At 33.8% G+C, this 18,397-nt stretch overlaps 1 protein-coding gene across 1 annotated transcript; it reads left to right on the top strand.

The window, feature by feature from the left end:
* The first annotated feature begins 342 nt into the window (after positions 1-342).
* On the top strand, positions 343-17,986 carry LOC113396464 (myrosinase 1-like). The gene is made up of 11 exons (XM_026634400.2): positions 343-388; positions 5,961-6,067; positions 9,481-9,628; positions 10,597-10,763; positions 11,925-12,185; positions 12,668-12,756; positions 12,971-13,118; positions 13,777-13,940; positions 15,199-15,348; positions 16,985-17,076; positions 17,724-17,986. Exons 1-11 carry the CDS (start codon positions 357-359, stop codon positions 17,971-17,973), a joined length of 1,608 nt encoding a protein of 535 aa, XP_026490185.2. The 5' UTR covers positions 343-356; the 3' UTR covers positions 17,974-17,986.
* The last annotated feature ends 411 nt before the right edge of the window (positions 17,987-18,397 follow it).

The following is an 18,397-nucleotide window of genomic DNA, read 5'->3' as shown; positions in this document are numbered from 1 at the left end:
TTTTTTAAATTAGAAACACGGAAATCGGTATTTTGGCTTCTGTTTATAAGTAAAAGATTATAAACTTTTTAATAAAAAAAAATCTTGATATCTTTTATTCCCGCCATTTTCAAACATATGTTTTATTAATGTTGGAATATTCCGCAATGATTTTTATATATATTTTGGGAGTATCATAAAAATTAATGAATACTTGAATGATACATCAAATCATTAGCGTCATATGACGTTATCTGTATATGAAATTTAAAATAAATTTTTAGCCATTCGTTCGTAAATGTCGGCACAGAGTCCTGTCCCGCCAAACGTGTTTTTATCATCAAGTGTCGCATATTATCAATGTCTTAGTAATCGTCATGTTTCGGTTAAATACAGTCATTTCATTGTGGTAAGTAATTTTTTTACATGATTGTTTTCGTTTTCCATAAAAGTGATAAAGTATTTTTATTCGATTGTTCAAACTTCAAGAGTATTGATATACTTTAAATTTGATTTATTAATTCAATAATCGGTTATTTCTAATTAAAAAAAAATATATTATTAAGCTGCCTGTTTTCAACCATCCTTTTGGCGACAAATAATAAAAAATAATATTAAATTCAAGCGACAATCGTCTTAATTTAAAGCGGATTAAAGTGCAAAGCGTTAATCAAAAATATTGTACACTAAAACCTTTTCCGAAACGCGCTGGAACCTCTGGTATAAGTTATATGTATTATGCTTTAGTCGTTATTTTCAGTTGAGCGTTAAAAAACAATGTCTGCTCGTTTATGATGACTGCTTATGAGAGCCGAGGTGGACTATTGGTTAGAACACGTGCATCTTAACCGATGAATCCGGATTAAAATCCAATCAAGCACCGCTGAATTTTCATTAATTAATTTATTTTTATAATTCATCTGATGCATGGTTGAAGGAAAACATCAGAGCCTTGTAGGTGTCTAATTTCAATAAAATTCTGACTTCAATCCTCTCCTCAATAAAAAAAAAAAAGAGGCCTTAGCCCAGCAGTTGGACATTTATAGGTGAATACTTTACTTTACTTTTATATGAAATGTAGATAGATAGATTATAAATAAATAAATAATATTCGACAACATCACATACATCACTCTGATCCCAATGTAAGTAGCTAGAGCACTTGTGTTATGGAAATCAGAAGTAACGACGGTACCACAAATACCCGGACCCAAGACAACATAGAAAATTAATGAACTTTTTCTACATCGACTCGGCCGGGAATCGAACCCGGGACCTCAGAGTAGCGTACCTATGAAAACCGGTGTACACACTAGTCGACCACGGAGGTCGTCAATGATGAATGAATGGAAAAATCAAATTATGAATGGAATAGAAAAAAAAGGATTTAAAGAAAGATTTTATTGAACAGCTGTTTAATGTAACATTAACTGCCTCTTTGGTCTAGTGGAGTGGTCGATATCCGGGGATTGATACAAGCTTTGGGTAAGCTGCCATCGACCCACGATCGGTGATCTGCAAAGGGTCTATGTCGAAAAAGGAATTGAGGGTCGGTTAGATTATATGTAAACGGGGTGTCTATTCTAGTGGTTCTGTTTCTCGGTTGGTCAGATCAACGATACTATTACATAACATAAACATAATCAGCCTGTAAATTTCCCACTGCTGGGCTAAGGCCTCCTCTCCCGTTGAGGAGAAGGTATGGAGCATATTCCACCACGCTGCTCCAATGCTGGTTGGTGGAATACACATGTGGCAGAATTTCGTTGAAATTAGACACATGCAGGTTTCCTCAGGATGTTTTCCTTCACCGCCGAGCACGAGATGAATTATAAACAAATTAAGCACATGTAAATTCAGTGGTGCCTGCCTGGGTTTGAACCCGAAATCATCGGTTAAGATGCACGCGTTCTAACCACTGGGCCATCTCGGCTCAACGATACTATTATATGGGATGTTTTAAACAAACTTATCGTAGAATTTTTATGATATTAGTAACGTATTAATATGTATCACGGATTTCTGTAAGTTAGTAGGATATTCAGTATCTAAAAATAGTGTAACACAATCTCACGTTTTGTTCCTGTCTATATTTCCGTTTTTTTCTTCTAAACAACTCAACGGATTTTGATGCGGTTTTCACGAATACAAAGATCGATAAACGAGGAAAGTTTAGATATATTATCTGTTAACATTTTATTAAAAATGGCTGATTTATGGCCGAGTTTGGTCTACTAATTGTTATTGCAGCCTTACATCACTAACATGGGCTAAACCTTAAGAGATACACTTCAACGCTGCTAGAATGTTATACACCTTAAAAAGAGGAGTCCGCAATAGCATGGTTCTACCTTACAAGGTACCATTAAAACTATGTTCATTTATTAGATTTAGTAAAATATATGTTATTTGCGGAGACATTTTTCCAATAAATTATTTACCCTGATTCAGTTAAATATGTCAATTGTCTTCGGCGTTTAAAACAGATTAAGAAAAATCATTTTTTACAATTACTTGCAACCAAAAAATCGCTGGCTGTGAACCGGGCGATCAGAAACTGACCGTAATAACGTTAGAATCACCCAAATTTTAAATAAGCTGTGGGCAAATTTCTCATGCTCAATTTTAATACCATATTATTAGTATTATTTCCATTTGAATTTGTGGAACCCTATTAACTAAGCACCCTTTGCTAGGTCATATATTTTGTTGAATACCCTAAATAATAATAATTTATTGAGTTTTGACCCCAGTTTCGATCCATATTGGACTCTTTCTTATCGTAAAAACTTAGGATCCTGAAAACATATTATCCGAATATTAGCCGAATTGTTGCTCACAAAAATAAATATGTATCAATTCTAACAATAACACATTAACCAATTTATCTTACAAATAGTCAAAAATAATTAATTATGGACACACACAGTAAAAGCCTGTAAATTTCCCACTGCTGGGCTAAAGCTGCTCTTCCTTTGAGGAGAGGATTTTTGGAGCATATTCCACCACTCTACTCCAATGCGGGTTTGTGGATACACATGTGGCAGAATTTCGTTGAAACTAGACACATGCAGGCGTCCTCACGATGTTTTCCTTCACCGCCGAGCACGAGATGAATATAAACACAAATTAAGCACATGAAAATTCAGAAATGCGTGGGTTCAAACCCGGAACGGATCTAACTACTGAGCCACCTCGGCTCAATTATGGACATAATATGGAATAAGTTATTTGGAGCGTATGTTCGTTTATGTTATACTTTAAACTAAACAATAAATATCTTAGCAGTTATCGTAGAATGATCTCGTGCAAGGAAAATAATAATTGTAGGGGTCAGCGTGTTATAATACGAAGCGTACTCATAGGGTGTCGAGGTGAGCGGCCCAAACGAGAAAACATCATAAATACTGTCGATAAAATTGCAATTTTAATTGCGACCTACATGCAATTAATATTTGTGATTATGCAGACTTGCCTACCTATTACAGACTTGCCTACATTACCCAAATGGTTAAGATTGCATTGCACATTGGACTGAGATTCAAAGACGCTTCAGTCAAATTAAAATCAAATAAAATGAAAATATTCTTTATTCAAATGAGCTCATAAAAGCACCTTTGAATAGTCATGTTACATCGAATTTGATGTAAATGTAGATTTTTATATTTAATATAATCTTGTATTGAATAATTAATGCGTCATTATCGATCTTTTTTTAAAATGTGTTTTTTTTTAATAAGCCAAGGTAAAAATAACAATGCAATAAATAATATTCTAATTTAACATTTTTTAATTAACATTTCATCTATATATCTGTATAGTACTGTGCAGTATATTAATAAAAATAAAAGTACAAAGAATTCACATGGGTATACGTTTAATATATTTCAATAATGATTGCATTATGCGTCTCAACAGAACAATTTCTCGAATGTGTTCTTTTTTTAAAAGCCCGCCAAAACTACTCATCCTACTTCCACAGATAATAAAATCGTAAGTCGAGTTATAAATCGATTAACAAAATTAGCGTTCGATTCCAGTAAACATATTATTATTAATTCGAAATATAAATAATGTTACAAATTATTGTCATTTGCTTACACGATCTCATTGGTTTAGTCGTGACGAGGTATCAAAGAGACACACTTATAATATTTTTATAAATGTAAAACGATATTTAAATGACGTCACTATCGTAGCAGGTTTGGTGCAATTTTACAATGAGCTAATTTATATGTAAATATTGATATTTGCAATTGTATATTTAAATGTTGTGACATAGATAGTTCTTATAAATGTTTTTTAGAAAAAATATAAGCCCATTTTTTAAATTTAGAATTTTAAAAAAAAATGTCTATTTATCTGTACAATGTGCCACATGTGGATCTATACTCTATGCCACATGATGGTAATTAGTCACCACTGTCCATATACATTGGCAGCAAAATTTTTTTTAATGATTCCTTACTCCGCCAATGCCCCAACCTTGGTTACTGAGACAAGATGTTCCTTGTGCCTGTCGATAAACTAATTAAAAAAAAAAAGATAATTCTATCTTGACATAGTTAACAATAATGTATTAAATTAATCTCTCTTATAACGTACTCATCTTATAGTCATTGCTATCGTTTCGCATGGCTTTTTCAAATCGAAATATTCTTTATTCAAGTAGACTCATACGAGCATTTTTGAATCACTATATTTAATTCGACAGTGTACTGTCGAATTAAATATAAAGCTGCCACCTGTTCGAAAAGTAGATTTTATCGAGAAGAACCGGTAAGAAACTCAGTAGTTACTCTGTTCCACCATTTTAATTCCAAAGTATGTTAGTAAAATACAATTAGACGTATGTATATATGTATTCGGCCAAGAAATCAACAAATTCTGAGTCCACGCTTTTTTATTTTTAATAATTTAAAGTTACAACGACCGCGACTCAAAATCGGATAAAAGATGACGCGAATCAATTCGGAGCAATCTTTTGAATCTTAACTTTGACGTTTCATAAACTCAAATCATTTGTAAAAAAAATACATTGGTAAAGAAGGCATATTATTCAATACAAGATTATACAGATGATAAAAAAAACGTGGAGCTATTACTGGGGATGTATTATATACATATTTAACTAACATGACTTTGTATTTTTAAGAGAGTAAATACTGAGTTTCTTGCCGATTCTGCTCGGCATAATCTGCATTCCGAACCGGGGGTAGCTTCACTTAATATAGTATGTTAAATGACGATTCAAAAGTGCTTGTAAAAGCCTATTTGAATGAAGTATATTTTAATTTTGTTTTTGAATTAATAAATAATTCAAAATGAAATTACAGATATTAAATACTGGCACTGAAAAAAGTAAATGTACTTAACTATGATATATACATAAACATAAACATAAAACATAATCAGCCTGTAAATTTCCCACTCCTGGGATAAGGCCTCCTCTCCCGTTGAGGAGAAGGTATGGAGCATATTCCACCACGCTGCGCTGCTGCGGGTTGGTGGAATACACATGTGGCAGAATTTCGTTGAAATTAGACACATGTAGGTTTCATCACGATGTTTTCCTTCACCGCCGAGCACGAGATGAATTATAAACAAATTAAGCACATGTCAATTCAGTGGTGCCTGGCTGGGCTTGAACCCGAAAACATCGGCTAAGATGCACGCGTTCTAGCCACTGAGCCATCTCGGCTATCGCTAAGCGCAATTAATATTGTTGTGTTCCAGGAACGAGCCAGAGTAATTTACAGGCTCGTGTACATAGCACCTTAGCTTCCAAGATTGGTGGCGCATTGGGATGTAAGGAATGGTCATCAGATAGCCCATTTGCCAGTCAGACATTTATCATAACTAAAACTATTTGTAAAGAAGCTGTTGAAGTGTTCCTTTGTTGCCTCAGGGCCTGTCATCAAATTCCGACCCTCACTAAGAGGTTCCCGTAGATTTTAACATGTACTTACTACGTATTACAGTGTGCTGTGCCGAGTATCGCTGTGTATCAACCTTAAATTCCCTCCGCTATTTAAATTCGGAGCCGCCACGTCATCATATCAAATCGAAGGAGGCTGGGACGCTGATGGTAAGCTATAAATAGTACTCAACATATATATATATATAACGGCGAGCCGGCAATATTGTTTGGTTCGGGATCATCATCTTCGTCATACATATTCACAAATAATACAACAAATCGATAGCTGGATTATCGTATATTGATTTTTACAATATTTCATTGGCCGCGACCACATCTGTCTTATCCTTCTTGACAACTGACATTTTATGTTTTTCTAACGTGACAAAGAGTGATTGACTTCACTGGCCATCCAGAATCAAATCTCAAAACTAAGAGATTACAATCAAAGTATTTAATTATCTGACGCTGCGACATATATATAATTTTTTAATCTATTTTTTTTTTGGGACTTTTTAGCGACAAAGCTAAATGTCAGTCCCATCGTTCCCTTAGTAACAATTCCACCACCAACAACAATAAGAATAAACTATTAATCACAACTTATTTTAACTTAAACTGGTAAATAATTTTTGCTATATCTGAGTCGGGTATAGACAGTGCGCTTTGAAAAACGCCAACTTCCCATAAATTTACTTTAGAACGTCGCATCAACTCCTGTCTCGTGGCTGCATTTCGGGCACATTCCACTAGGAAATGATGTACGTCATCCTCTATCCCACATAAATCACAGCTTGGAGAATTTAGTTTCTTCATTAAAAATCGAAATTTATTGAGTGGAACATGTACTCAACATATATTAAATCAAAATTTTATTTTTATATAAAATATCTATGAGCACCGTGGGAGTAGGGCGACATGATACTGTCTTAGTCAAGACCGTCACCGCTGGCGTTCTCTACTCGCGTGTGAGGGAGTACCCTATACGCTTCGTTACTACATGCAGCCCGTCTGGGGTATCCCTCTCATCAGATATTCTACCACCACGCAATACTTAGTATTGTGTTCCGTTTTGAAGAAATATAACATCTTAGCATGATCATAGATTGATGGCGCATTTTATTTATTTAAATACATATTTATTTATGGGTTTTATTTCATTATAAATTTCATCTTTCGGACGTCCTGTGATGGTCAAATTTATTCTTGAATATAAGGTCATTTGTCATAAGTTAATTGCTAATCTATTTGATGTAAGTCGTCCTCTACTTTCGAAGAGAAAGTTTGAAGTGTAACTCATCGCTTCAATGCAGGTCATCGGATGGACATGCTTTTCATCCGACGTGTAAGTTTCCTCACGATACCGATTTTACCAAAAAACACGAGATAAAGTACAAACAAAAATTAAGCAACTGAAATTTCAAACGCACTTTCTCCGTTGAACCCATAATCTTCGCTTAAAATTCACTAGTTCGAATATTTTTAACGATTGGGTTATGTCGACTACTAAAAAAAAAAAAAACATTTGTATAAAAACCTCGTATGTTTTCCTATGTATAAAAAAAGAAACATCTAGATCCAATTATCACGTGATTTAAAGCCAAAAATTTAAAATAAATCGTCATAACTCATAAAATGTTATAATTTATGATGCTATTATAACATCAATATAATGTAAAAGAAAGTTATTTGTTAATTAACTGCTGCTAGTTCTTTGTACGGTGTATTTATATAAGTTGTATGTATCACTCTCGAAATTAATTAATAAGGTATTTCTTTATTGGTTAAGTTAAGAATTAAAGTAAAACAATACAGTAATGTAAGATAATGTTATAACAATGTTCCCGGTTCTAGCGTATCCAGAAGAGAGCTTAAATTTCCCGCCAATGTTTTCTTTTTTTTTAATGTTGCCCGCTTCAAAAATCGTAGCGACAACAATAAAATATATATTTTTTGATCTTTCGTAACTAGCTAACAGTCCCGGCTTCGCGCGGCTAGAATAAGTCTACAAAATTTTAAACCGTAATACTGGTTACACATATACAGGGTTATTGGTTATTCGACGTATTCCCGTTAGGAGGTGATAGGGGTGACTGTTTGAGATAATTTTGACCCCATATACATTATGCAAAAGTGAACCATTTTTGAGTTATAAAGGTTTTTAGTTTTTGTCAAAATAAATCAAAAATTCAACTTCAAAAATTTATTTAAAAAGAAGTATCATTTTAAATCTGATTTACAAAAAAGATTAAACACTGTTTATTATCAAAACTAAAACAATAATTATCGGTCCAAATTTAAAAATGCGAGACTGAAAACGATATTATTTGATTTTTTATCCACAATAATGCCTTAAAAACAAAAAAGAAAATCGTTATGAAACTTGTCTTGCAGATTGTTTTAAAAACATGACCGTTTTATTAGCTCTCCGAAAATGTATAACAACTTGGATCTTTCTTCAAAGCAACCGAAACAAAAAGACCACAAAGAACCCTGCATATAACGGAATTAAATGAGGACCTCGTTGTAAGATTCGTGATTAGATGGAAGAGACATCGAAAGACATATCAAACTCAAATAAAATTTTACTCTTTTAAAAAGTTTTTTTATATTTTTTTATAATTTTTTTATTTTTCAATGGTGACTGTCAACCCGTGACCGACGTAATCCAGTCACCACCGCTCCATCTACTTCAGTCCAGCGTACTAAAGACGATATTGACATTATTTTAAGTGTCAGATAAAGCATCTGTGACATATTTGTTTATACAAGGAACGCCTGTAAAGCTCTTATGGTTGGTCCACACGACACAAACTTGGCACAGTATTTTTTAAGTAAAAAAGTCTTACGACAACATGACTTTTCATTACCTCCGACTTTTAGTTTTGAGGATGCAGAGTTTTTCAAAAATTTTCCTAGCAGTGTCGTAGCACACCTCGGTGCGAATAAACTGTTAAACTGTTCTTGATAGTAAAATTATTGATAAAAAAAAAATCATGATTTAAACGGTAAATTTTAAAGGGGCTGTCATTTGGAGAATGGTGGAGGATGTAGCAGTTCCAAGAACTTCATCATTAAAGTTAAAAAGGGTCGAATCGTTTCAGTGACAAAATAATTTTTTTGCGTCGGTCATTCATTTTTCAGAATTGATTAAACTTTAATCAATTAATAATTATTCACTGATCATTGTTTCGCTCCAAATAATACTCCAAATGAATTGCTCCGACTTTTTCATGCAAGGCTCAGACTTTTCCAATACACCGACTTTTGTCTGCACTGCTAAGTTGCGCATACAAAATTCAATAGAAGTCTGTGCCAAGTCTGTGTCGTGTGGACCTACCATTAGTTATAATTGTTTCCGACATCTTCAACAAACATCGTTACAATTCAGCCAATTTATCGCCCTCATGAATCTTCCGTAGAAGACTCCGTAGACTGGTAACTACAATTTTAATAAGGTAGCCATTCGATTCTTTTGATTTTATCACGCTCAGGCAGACATGCGGGGGGGGGCGTCTTTTATAAATAAGTTTTGATAAAGTTGCATTTCTTAACGAATCTGAAAGATTTTTGTATTGCAGGTAAAGGTGAAAATGTATGGGATAGATTGGTGCACAGTAAGCCGGAATTATTTAACGGCAATGCAACGGGTGATGTTGCGGCCAATTCCTTCCACAAATGGCGCGAAGATGTCAAAATTGCAGCCGAACTGGGTCTACAGTTTTATCGGTTAATTAGTTGTATTTTTTTTTTAATAGTTGTAAGTTTTCTTTCTTACATTCAAATGTACAAGGTTGGGAATCTCCTAGTGAGTTTTAAAAAAACGTAAAGCGAGAGACCTCGCTCTTAATTTAGTTCTATATGCGAAAACTGATATAAACATAAATTTAAACAAACATAGGTAAACCTGATTGAGGCAAAAATAAAAAATAAAAAAATTAAATAAATACTTCTTTTACGAACGTGCATTGTAAGCTATGTATGTGATTATATATGCCTTGCCTTGTACACCCCTACCTCTTTCTATATCTGTTTCTTTCCTCTACCCTAAGGTTGCCTGGAAGAGATCGCTGTTCAGCGATAAGGCCGTCTCTTGTGCATCTTTCTTAAATGTGATTCAACTTTATGTTTACTGGTGTACAATAAAGAGTATTTTGATTTGATTATATACGTGTGTGCGCGTATATGCGCATTTTTTTTTAAATTTCTTAACAGTTAAAGGCATTAATGTTATTATATTTAGAATTTATTTTATTTAATTTATATTGCATGTAAGTATGTTGTAATTACTAACTTTATTCGCATGTATTACGAACACCAACGTTCCATTTAAGAACTCATTCGTTTTTCAGTGTGAAATATGAAATTCCGACGGCGATACGCTATTGTGATGCTTAAACCCTTTAAATCCTATAATGTTTGAAGTCATTGTCGAATATCCGTTTCTGACGTTTGACAATCGCGTTTTGCGGTAAATTTTGAGTTTGTTCTTATAGAATGGCTCTTCTAATATCTTCAATACTGAAGCCATATGATACTAGAAGACTATAATGCAACTTATTGATGTCGTAATAGCTTATCAGGGATAAATTGGTAATCTCGTTTTGTAAACAACAATGTTGAAACAACCTATATCCAAACTAATATTATAGATGCAAATATTCTTATATTCATAAATACAAAACATTATTTTGCAGATTTTCCATAAGCTGGGCTCGCATACTCCCAACTGGTTTTCCCAATAAGATCAACAAAGCTGGAGCGAAATATTACAGTGACCTCATCGATGCCCTCCTCGACGAGGGCATCGCACCGTTTATAACGTTGTACCACTGGGATTTGCCAGTGAAAATTCAAGATCTGGGTAAAAATTTAACTAGAAAATATCATCGTTTAAAGATTAATTTATAAAATGGACACCGATCTTGGGTTCAATTTCCCTGATCGTGAACCCGATGTTTAGAAGTAAAACAACCAGTTTTACTAAACGAATTGGCGTCCCATCAGATTATAAACATGAAGAATTAAAAAGTGCACTTATTTTTAAGCACATATCTATATATATATAAAACTAGCTGTTACCCGCGGCTTTGCCCGCGTAGAATATGAATTGATTTGCAAATTAACTTAAAATGTTACGTTAATGTAATACCTCTTTGTATACCAGTTAGAAATCTGAAACTTTGTTTTTGGGATATTGATTAAAAATAAGTAGATATGTATTTAAGCGTTTCTGGATATTCTAGCCCTAAGGGGTGAAATAGGGGTAGCTATTTCGTATATAGGTTAATCTGGTAGTCCGCCATTATTGAAGTTAGAAACATGAAACATTATTTTTGGGATACTGATTAGAAATCAGTAGATATATATTTAAGCGTTTCTTCATATTCTACCCCTAAAGGGGTGAAATAAGGGTTAAAAGTTAGTATGAAAGTCCGTCATTTTTTAAGGTACAAACATGAAACTTTGTTTTTGGGATATTGACAAAAAATTAGTAGATAAGTATTTAAACGCTGGATATTTTACCCCTAAGGGGCTGGAATAAGGGTTGAAAATTTGTATATAAGTCCGTTGTTTTTTAAGTTAGAAAAACGAAAAAATATTTTTAGGATAATGGTTGAAAATGTGTAGATACGTATTTAAGTGTTTCTGCATATTCTACCCCTAAGAGGGTGAAATAAGGATTGAAAATTTGAATGGAAGTCCGTTAGTTTTTAAGTTAGAAACACGAAACTTTGTTTTTGGGATACTGCTTAAAAATTACATATACATTTTTAAGCAGTATCTTATCTGAAGATTGCAGGACCTCTGGATTCTCATGTACAATTTGTCTTTATAACTCATGAACACTCGGCAGTGTAAGAGAACATCGTGGGGACACCATTTTCGGATGATAATTTACCACAAGTGTATCCATCATCTTTTCCTCAAAGAAAGAACAACCTATTGACTTTTACCTTAAGTTTACTAGTCACGTTATGGGTGTATGTACCATTTTAATTGTTAAATGTCATATAATTTCCAGGTGGATGGACAAATCCTCTGATTGTTAACTGGTTCGGAGACTATGCGAGGGTCGTGTACTCTCTGTACGCTGATCGCATCAAGACTTGGCTGACCATAAACGAAGCAATAATCATATGCGATTATGGATACAATAGTGGTGTATTTGCTCCGAATGTCAAGGAGCAAATATTTGCTCCAAATTTGTGCAATAAACATGCATTGTTAGCTCACGCTAAGGCTTATCGGATATACGACACGGAGTTCAGGCCGAAGTTTAATGGTTAGATTGATATTACTTCGTTAGCTAAACTGTTATTATAATGACTGATGGTACCACAATAAAGTTCGAGAACTTCTTCGGCGCCTTTAAAAATAGTTTGCTATTGCTATGCTATTTGAATGCAATGAAAATTTAATTTAATGGTCCCAATAAAATAATTTTATTGTTTTTATATGATAAATGTAATTTCTTCTATATTCGCCACAAGTATAACAGTCACTGAACATTTAAAATTTAAATGAAGTCATATATGTCGAGAGACTTGATACTTAATTGTTATATTTTAAAACTTACATATGTATATCTATAAATATTAACGAAATTATGGCTACAGAGTATATAACAAGAAAAAAAAAGGAAAGAAGAGACATTTAAAAAAAAAAAAAAATTAAAAACTAATTTAAATCGAAGTAAAATTACTAAGTATTAAACATTGTGTGACTTTACTTGTTATAAACTTGAATCATGATTTGTTTCCACAGGACGAATATCCATCGCGAACAACTTAATATGGATAGAACCTCGTACGCCTAAAGACGAGGAACTAGCCAAGCTGGGCAGAGAGTACATGGTGCGAGTATAATCTAGATTTAACACAAAACACCTTTACTACCAAAACTATAAAACAAAACTAAGTATAAATACAAAGTTGTAGTCCAAAGGAAGAAAAGCTTAAGCGCCAAAATGATACTATTGGGAAATATGGTTTAAATTGTTTGCTTTTAAACCCATTTTTCTATTTCTCATCAATAAATGCCGTCGTTTAATCTATAATCCATTTTTAGGCGGGTCGGTTTGCTCATGCAATATTTTCCAAAAATGGCGGCTGGCCACCTTCTATTGAGAAGGTTATGTTCAAAAACAGTCTAGCGCAAGGGTTTACTCACTCCAGGCTTCCTGCCTTCACTGAAGAGGAAAAGGAATTCATCAAAGGTATTTATTTTAAGTCAAACTAGTGAATACGTAACGTATTACAAGTGAGTCGCCCGCAAAATTTCGCGTTTATTCAAAAGATTTTTTAGGAATTTCGAAACCTATGACAGGTTTTGTTTTGATTTCATTTCATTTAAAACTGCAAGACACTCATCTACATTTGACGAATTATATATATATATATATTTATATTCCCATCGAAACTTTCCCTTAGAACACCATACATAATCGCATCCATTGCATCGGTTACATTACATTACGTTAACAGCCTGTAAATTTCTCACTGCGGGGCTAAGGCCTCCTCTCCCTTTGAGGAGAAGGTATGGAGCATATTCCACCACGCTGCCCCAATGCGGGTTGGTGGAATACACATGTGGCATAATTTCGTTGAAATTCCTTCACCGCCGAGCACGAGATGAATTATAAGCACATGAAAATTCAGTGGTGCTTGCCTGGGTTTGAACCTGAAATCATCGGTTAAGATGCACGTGTTCTAACCACTGGGCTATCTCGACTCTTTGCATTGGTGGAAAGTATTCCATTAAATAAATAATAATTAAATACCTAAAAGCGATAATTAAACTGACGCAGATAATAATTGCATGAATTAAGAAACTCTGTTAAACTAACTCCTTAATAAGTCATGCTCATGTCTCAGGAACAGCTGATTTCTTAGCCATGAACTATTACACCACGTACACGATCAGACCGGGGAAGAAAGGAGAAATTACAGAATTTTTGTTCTTAAAATCATTACCAGACCTGGACGCGGTACTGGAGCCACCACCCAATTCATATTATGGAGTATCCAGGGTAATGCCGGTAATTATTTTTATTTATATATATTGTAGATCTATTGGGTCCTCATTTATGAGTTGCTGAATTTTTAATACAGGCTAGAAGACGTCTTTCGTTCTATTTCAATTCTAAATTCAATTTATTTTTATAATATAGCGATGTGTTTTTTTGAAGTGATAACTTATGTAGTTAAACCGTTTCGTTACGTAACGCGTTACGGCGCCAGTCTCTCTGGCTTCCCTTTCTCTTACGCATACGGCAGCGGCAGGCAATAATTATACTAATAATGTACATATACAAAATTCTAATGTATGTACGTATTCAAGAATTGTTACCGAGAATAAAATATATTTTTATCAATAAAAAAATTTATATAATACTAGCTGTGCCCGCGACTACATATGCGTTTGAATTTAACAAAAAAAGTTGTTGTTGTAGCCCTGAAAAAAAATTAAAAAGGTTTTATTTTAGTATATGTACCGTGTATACACACATATGCATTTACTTACCCTCAGATTTTATTATATGTATATGTATGGATAACCTTACCTTACATTGTCATACTAATATACATAAAATTAAAGTAATAACCTAAACTTTCCTCAAGTTAAACAATTTCAGTATTAAATAGTTCTACTTAGATTAGTTTAAGTTACCCACCCGCGTCACCCAGTTCAAAGCACCTTCGCTATTCCTAGATTCCGTACAAATGTAGGGAAGGTTTCGCCTACGATTCGATATATGAGCGGTTACAATGATATCGCCTCTCATGACACTGATATATACAGCCATAACAGCCATAGTTTTAAGAAAAAATAGACTCTTTGCTCAATTATTAGTGTCAAGATATTTTTTTTTGTTATATTTCTATTTCTTTTTAATTTGGAGTAATTTATTATTATTTTTTGTTCTTTCACATTTTTGTTTTTATTTTAAAGATATATTAATATACGAGTGTAGGGTTTTGTGTTTTTTTTTGTTATTTAACATGTATAATGTAAACGCCTGTAGTGCTGTATCACACCGTACATGAATTTATTTCCTACGTTTTCTTAAAAAATTGTGAATATGCCGATGGTGTTTCGAAAATCTAAATAAATAAATATGTTATCACTTCTATCGGGCGTCCCGAGACAACGTGTATTTTTAAATATTAACAGTTCCTTTGTTTTCCAGCCATCCGAATTTTCTTTGATATCGTTTATTTGTTTTCTATTACGAGTAAATAATAATTAATCAGTTCTGCTGTTGTCTTGTTCGTAACAATTAGCTTAATTTTAAGATATACCCTCAAGGCATCCGGAGGCAGATGGTGTGGTTGAAGAAACATTATGGCGACGTTGACATCGTGATCACGGAGAACGGTTATTCCTCTAGCGGACAGCTCGATGACTATAATAGAATTGACTACTACGAGAAACACTTGGAACAGGTAATTTTTGTCACATATTTAGCAGTCTGACCAGAAGAATTCATTGTATGAATACTCTACTTTACTCCACTCCAACTCATTTTCTTCAGATGTGGGTTTGGTTAAGTCTCGGGATTGGTTGGAACAGCAAAAAAATGAATATCGTTTACGGTTTTTTATCAACTAACGATTATTGGTTGTCTCGTTTGTGGGGCTATATACCATATTTTAATGGTGTCTGTTCGTATCGAACCCCTTCTATCACGATTATAGATAAATATTTATCTTGAAATATTAAATATATTTAGTTTGCAAATCCTAATTCAGATTTAGCCAAAACTATGTATAATATAGGTAAAAATTTAAAATGAGTGAAACTAAACAAGATATTATAATTGACGTAAATATAAGAATATTTGTGTAAGCTACTAGAGTAACATATTCACCCAAGTGACTCAGCTCTAACAACGAAAAAAAAAAACATTTTTATAAACTAAGGCCTCCTCTCCCTTCGAGGAGAAGGTATGGAGCATATTCCACCACGCTGCTCCAATGCGGGTTGGTGGAATACACATGTGGTATAATTTCGTTGAAATTCCTTCACCGCCGAGCACGAGATGAATTATTAGCACATGAAAATTCAGCGGTGCTTGCCTAGGTTTGAACCCGAAATCATCGGTTAAGATGCACGTGTTCTAACCACTGGGCTATCTCGACTCTTTGCATTGGTTGATAGTATTCCATTAAATAAATAATAATTAAATACCTAAAAGCGATAATTAAACTGACGCAAATAATAATTGCATGAATTAAGAAACATGGGTGAACTAGAACAAAAAGTCTTAAGTGTATAATAACATAGTTATTAGTCATCAAAGTCAACACTGTGTTAAGGATAATCAGTCCTCTCCCTGACAAATAAATATTCACTAAATCCAATAATGTACCACTTAATATGACTAATATTGTAAATGTTTAGTAAACGGTAAATACATATATGATGGTATAGGTAGACCAACTGGCCCTATTGGCTACCTAATGGTAAGTGGTCACCACCGCCTATAGACATTGACGCTGTAAAAAATATTTATTACGTCGCCAGAGCGCTAGCAACCTGGGGAACTAAGATGTTATGTCCTTTGTGTCTGTAGTTACCATAGCTCATTCACCCTACCAACCAGTAGACAACTTTACTATGTATTGCTGTTTGGCGGTAGAATATCTTATGATTTGGTGGTACCTACCCAGAAGAGGTGCGAGACCGACACTTTTGCAAAAATTTAAAAAATGAGTTAAATTCGTAATAAGTGTCCTGAAGCAACCATTTACTTGGTGCAATAACCGCAGCACATAGTTTCCGTAAGATGGCGTGAGTGTCATTATGGTTTTGGCGCGAATCCCGGCGACGCTTAGAGAATGTCAAAGTTTTAAATGCTTCTCCTAAAAAATTGCATTTTCGCAAAGGTCAAAGGTTATGTATACTGATCGTTTCCTCACTGCTGAGGAGTGAAGGAAAAAATAGTGAGGAAGTCTGCATACGTCGGATCAAAATCTTCTTACTCGTATTGAAGCAGCGTGATCCAAGCTCCAAACTCCTCAAAAAATAATTTTGCCCAGCAGTGGGAAATTTACAGGATGTCACTTTTATTTCTTACAGGTACATTTAGCAATGGAAGTCGACAAAATAAATATTACGGGATACGCGGTGTGGTCACTCATTGACAACTTCGAGTGGTTAGACGGATATTCGTAAGTTAACCCTGTATTAATATCGATAAAGAAATTCAACCTGTAACTAAACGTTTCAATACAAAATACTCTAAATGTACTTAAGGGAAATTTACTATCAGAGTTTATCAGACAATGATCCTTGTTTTTTTCAATATAGAAAGGATTTCCGTTTATTTTTATAACAAGATACGATATTGATTCAGTTCTTTAAAAAGTCACTGGTATAATTTCAACTTCTATAGCCAATACGCCTTGTTATAAAAGCGATCGCCTCCTGGCTGAAAATTGTAAACAATTAACATAATAAGAAAAAAGTAACCGCTGACTATCATCCGCCGGTGTTCCCCATGTTATGGCAATTTACCCGATGGAGTAGTATTTGTTAGTTTAATATCAATAAGTAGGTATAACAATGCTTTAGTAGAATATACAAAATTTTCAATGAACTAACGACCCCATTTTTAAAAATACGTTATATGATGGGCAAATTTTTCGCCTGATGGTAAGTGCCACCACCAGCCATAGACATTGTCACCGAAAGAAATATTAACCATTCCCCAAATAACCTACGCCACCTCGGTAACCAAGATTTTATGACACTTAGGCTTGAATGCTGATTTAAAATATTTTCAAATCCTTATTTAGTCCATTTTTGGACACTCCAGGACAAAATTTGGTATATACGATGTCGACTTCAAAGATCCTGATCGGAGAAGAACACCTCGGGCCTCAGCACATTTCTACGCATGCTTAATCAAAACCCGGGCACTTAATAATACTTGTTTGAATAAGGACTTACTCGCTGACTCTCTGAGCGCCATGCGAAGACATTCACGAAACAATGCCGAAACTTTTGGAAGTGGCGTTTATTTTGTATTAATCTTGTCGCTTGTGAAATTTATTTTGTTTTATTAAGAATATTATAATATTTAAAGCTGTATTTCAACTGTTATAATATGAAATAAAAAAATATATTATTTAAAAAAACCTTCCTCTTGAATTATTCTATCTATTAAAAAAAAACCGCATCAAAATCCGTTGCGTAATTTTAAAGATCTAAGCATCCACAGTGACAGACAACTGTAAGCGACTTTGTTTTATACTATGTAATGACCCTTGGCTTCGCAGGGGTGCAATGCTGATATTCTACCAAGATTAAATTAAATTATTAACTATCTGATTTTTTTTTTTATTTTAATCTTTTACTCATGTAGTTTTAGAATAAAACGAATACCGAACGAATTTTTATAGTCGTTTATTTAAATCTCACTTTCACTAACAATGTCACCATTTATGTATATAGTCAAGACCGTCAAGTCTTCGCCTCCTATCTCCTAAC

The sequence above is a fragment of the Vanessa tameamea genome, chromosome 25 (genome assembly GCF_037043105.1).
Source record: "Vanessa tameamea isolate UH-Manoa-2023 chromosome 25, ilVanTame1 primary haplotype, whole genome shotgun sequence".
NCBI classification, from domain to species: Eukaryota; Metazoa; Arthropoda; class Insecta; order Lepidoptera; family Nymphalidae; genus Vanessa; species Vanessa tameamea.
This window is presented reverse-complemented; position numbering and strand designations above follow the sequence as displayed.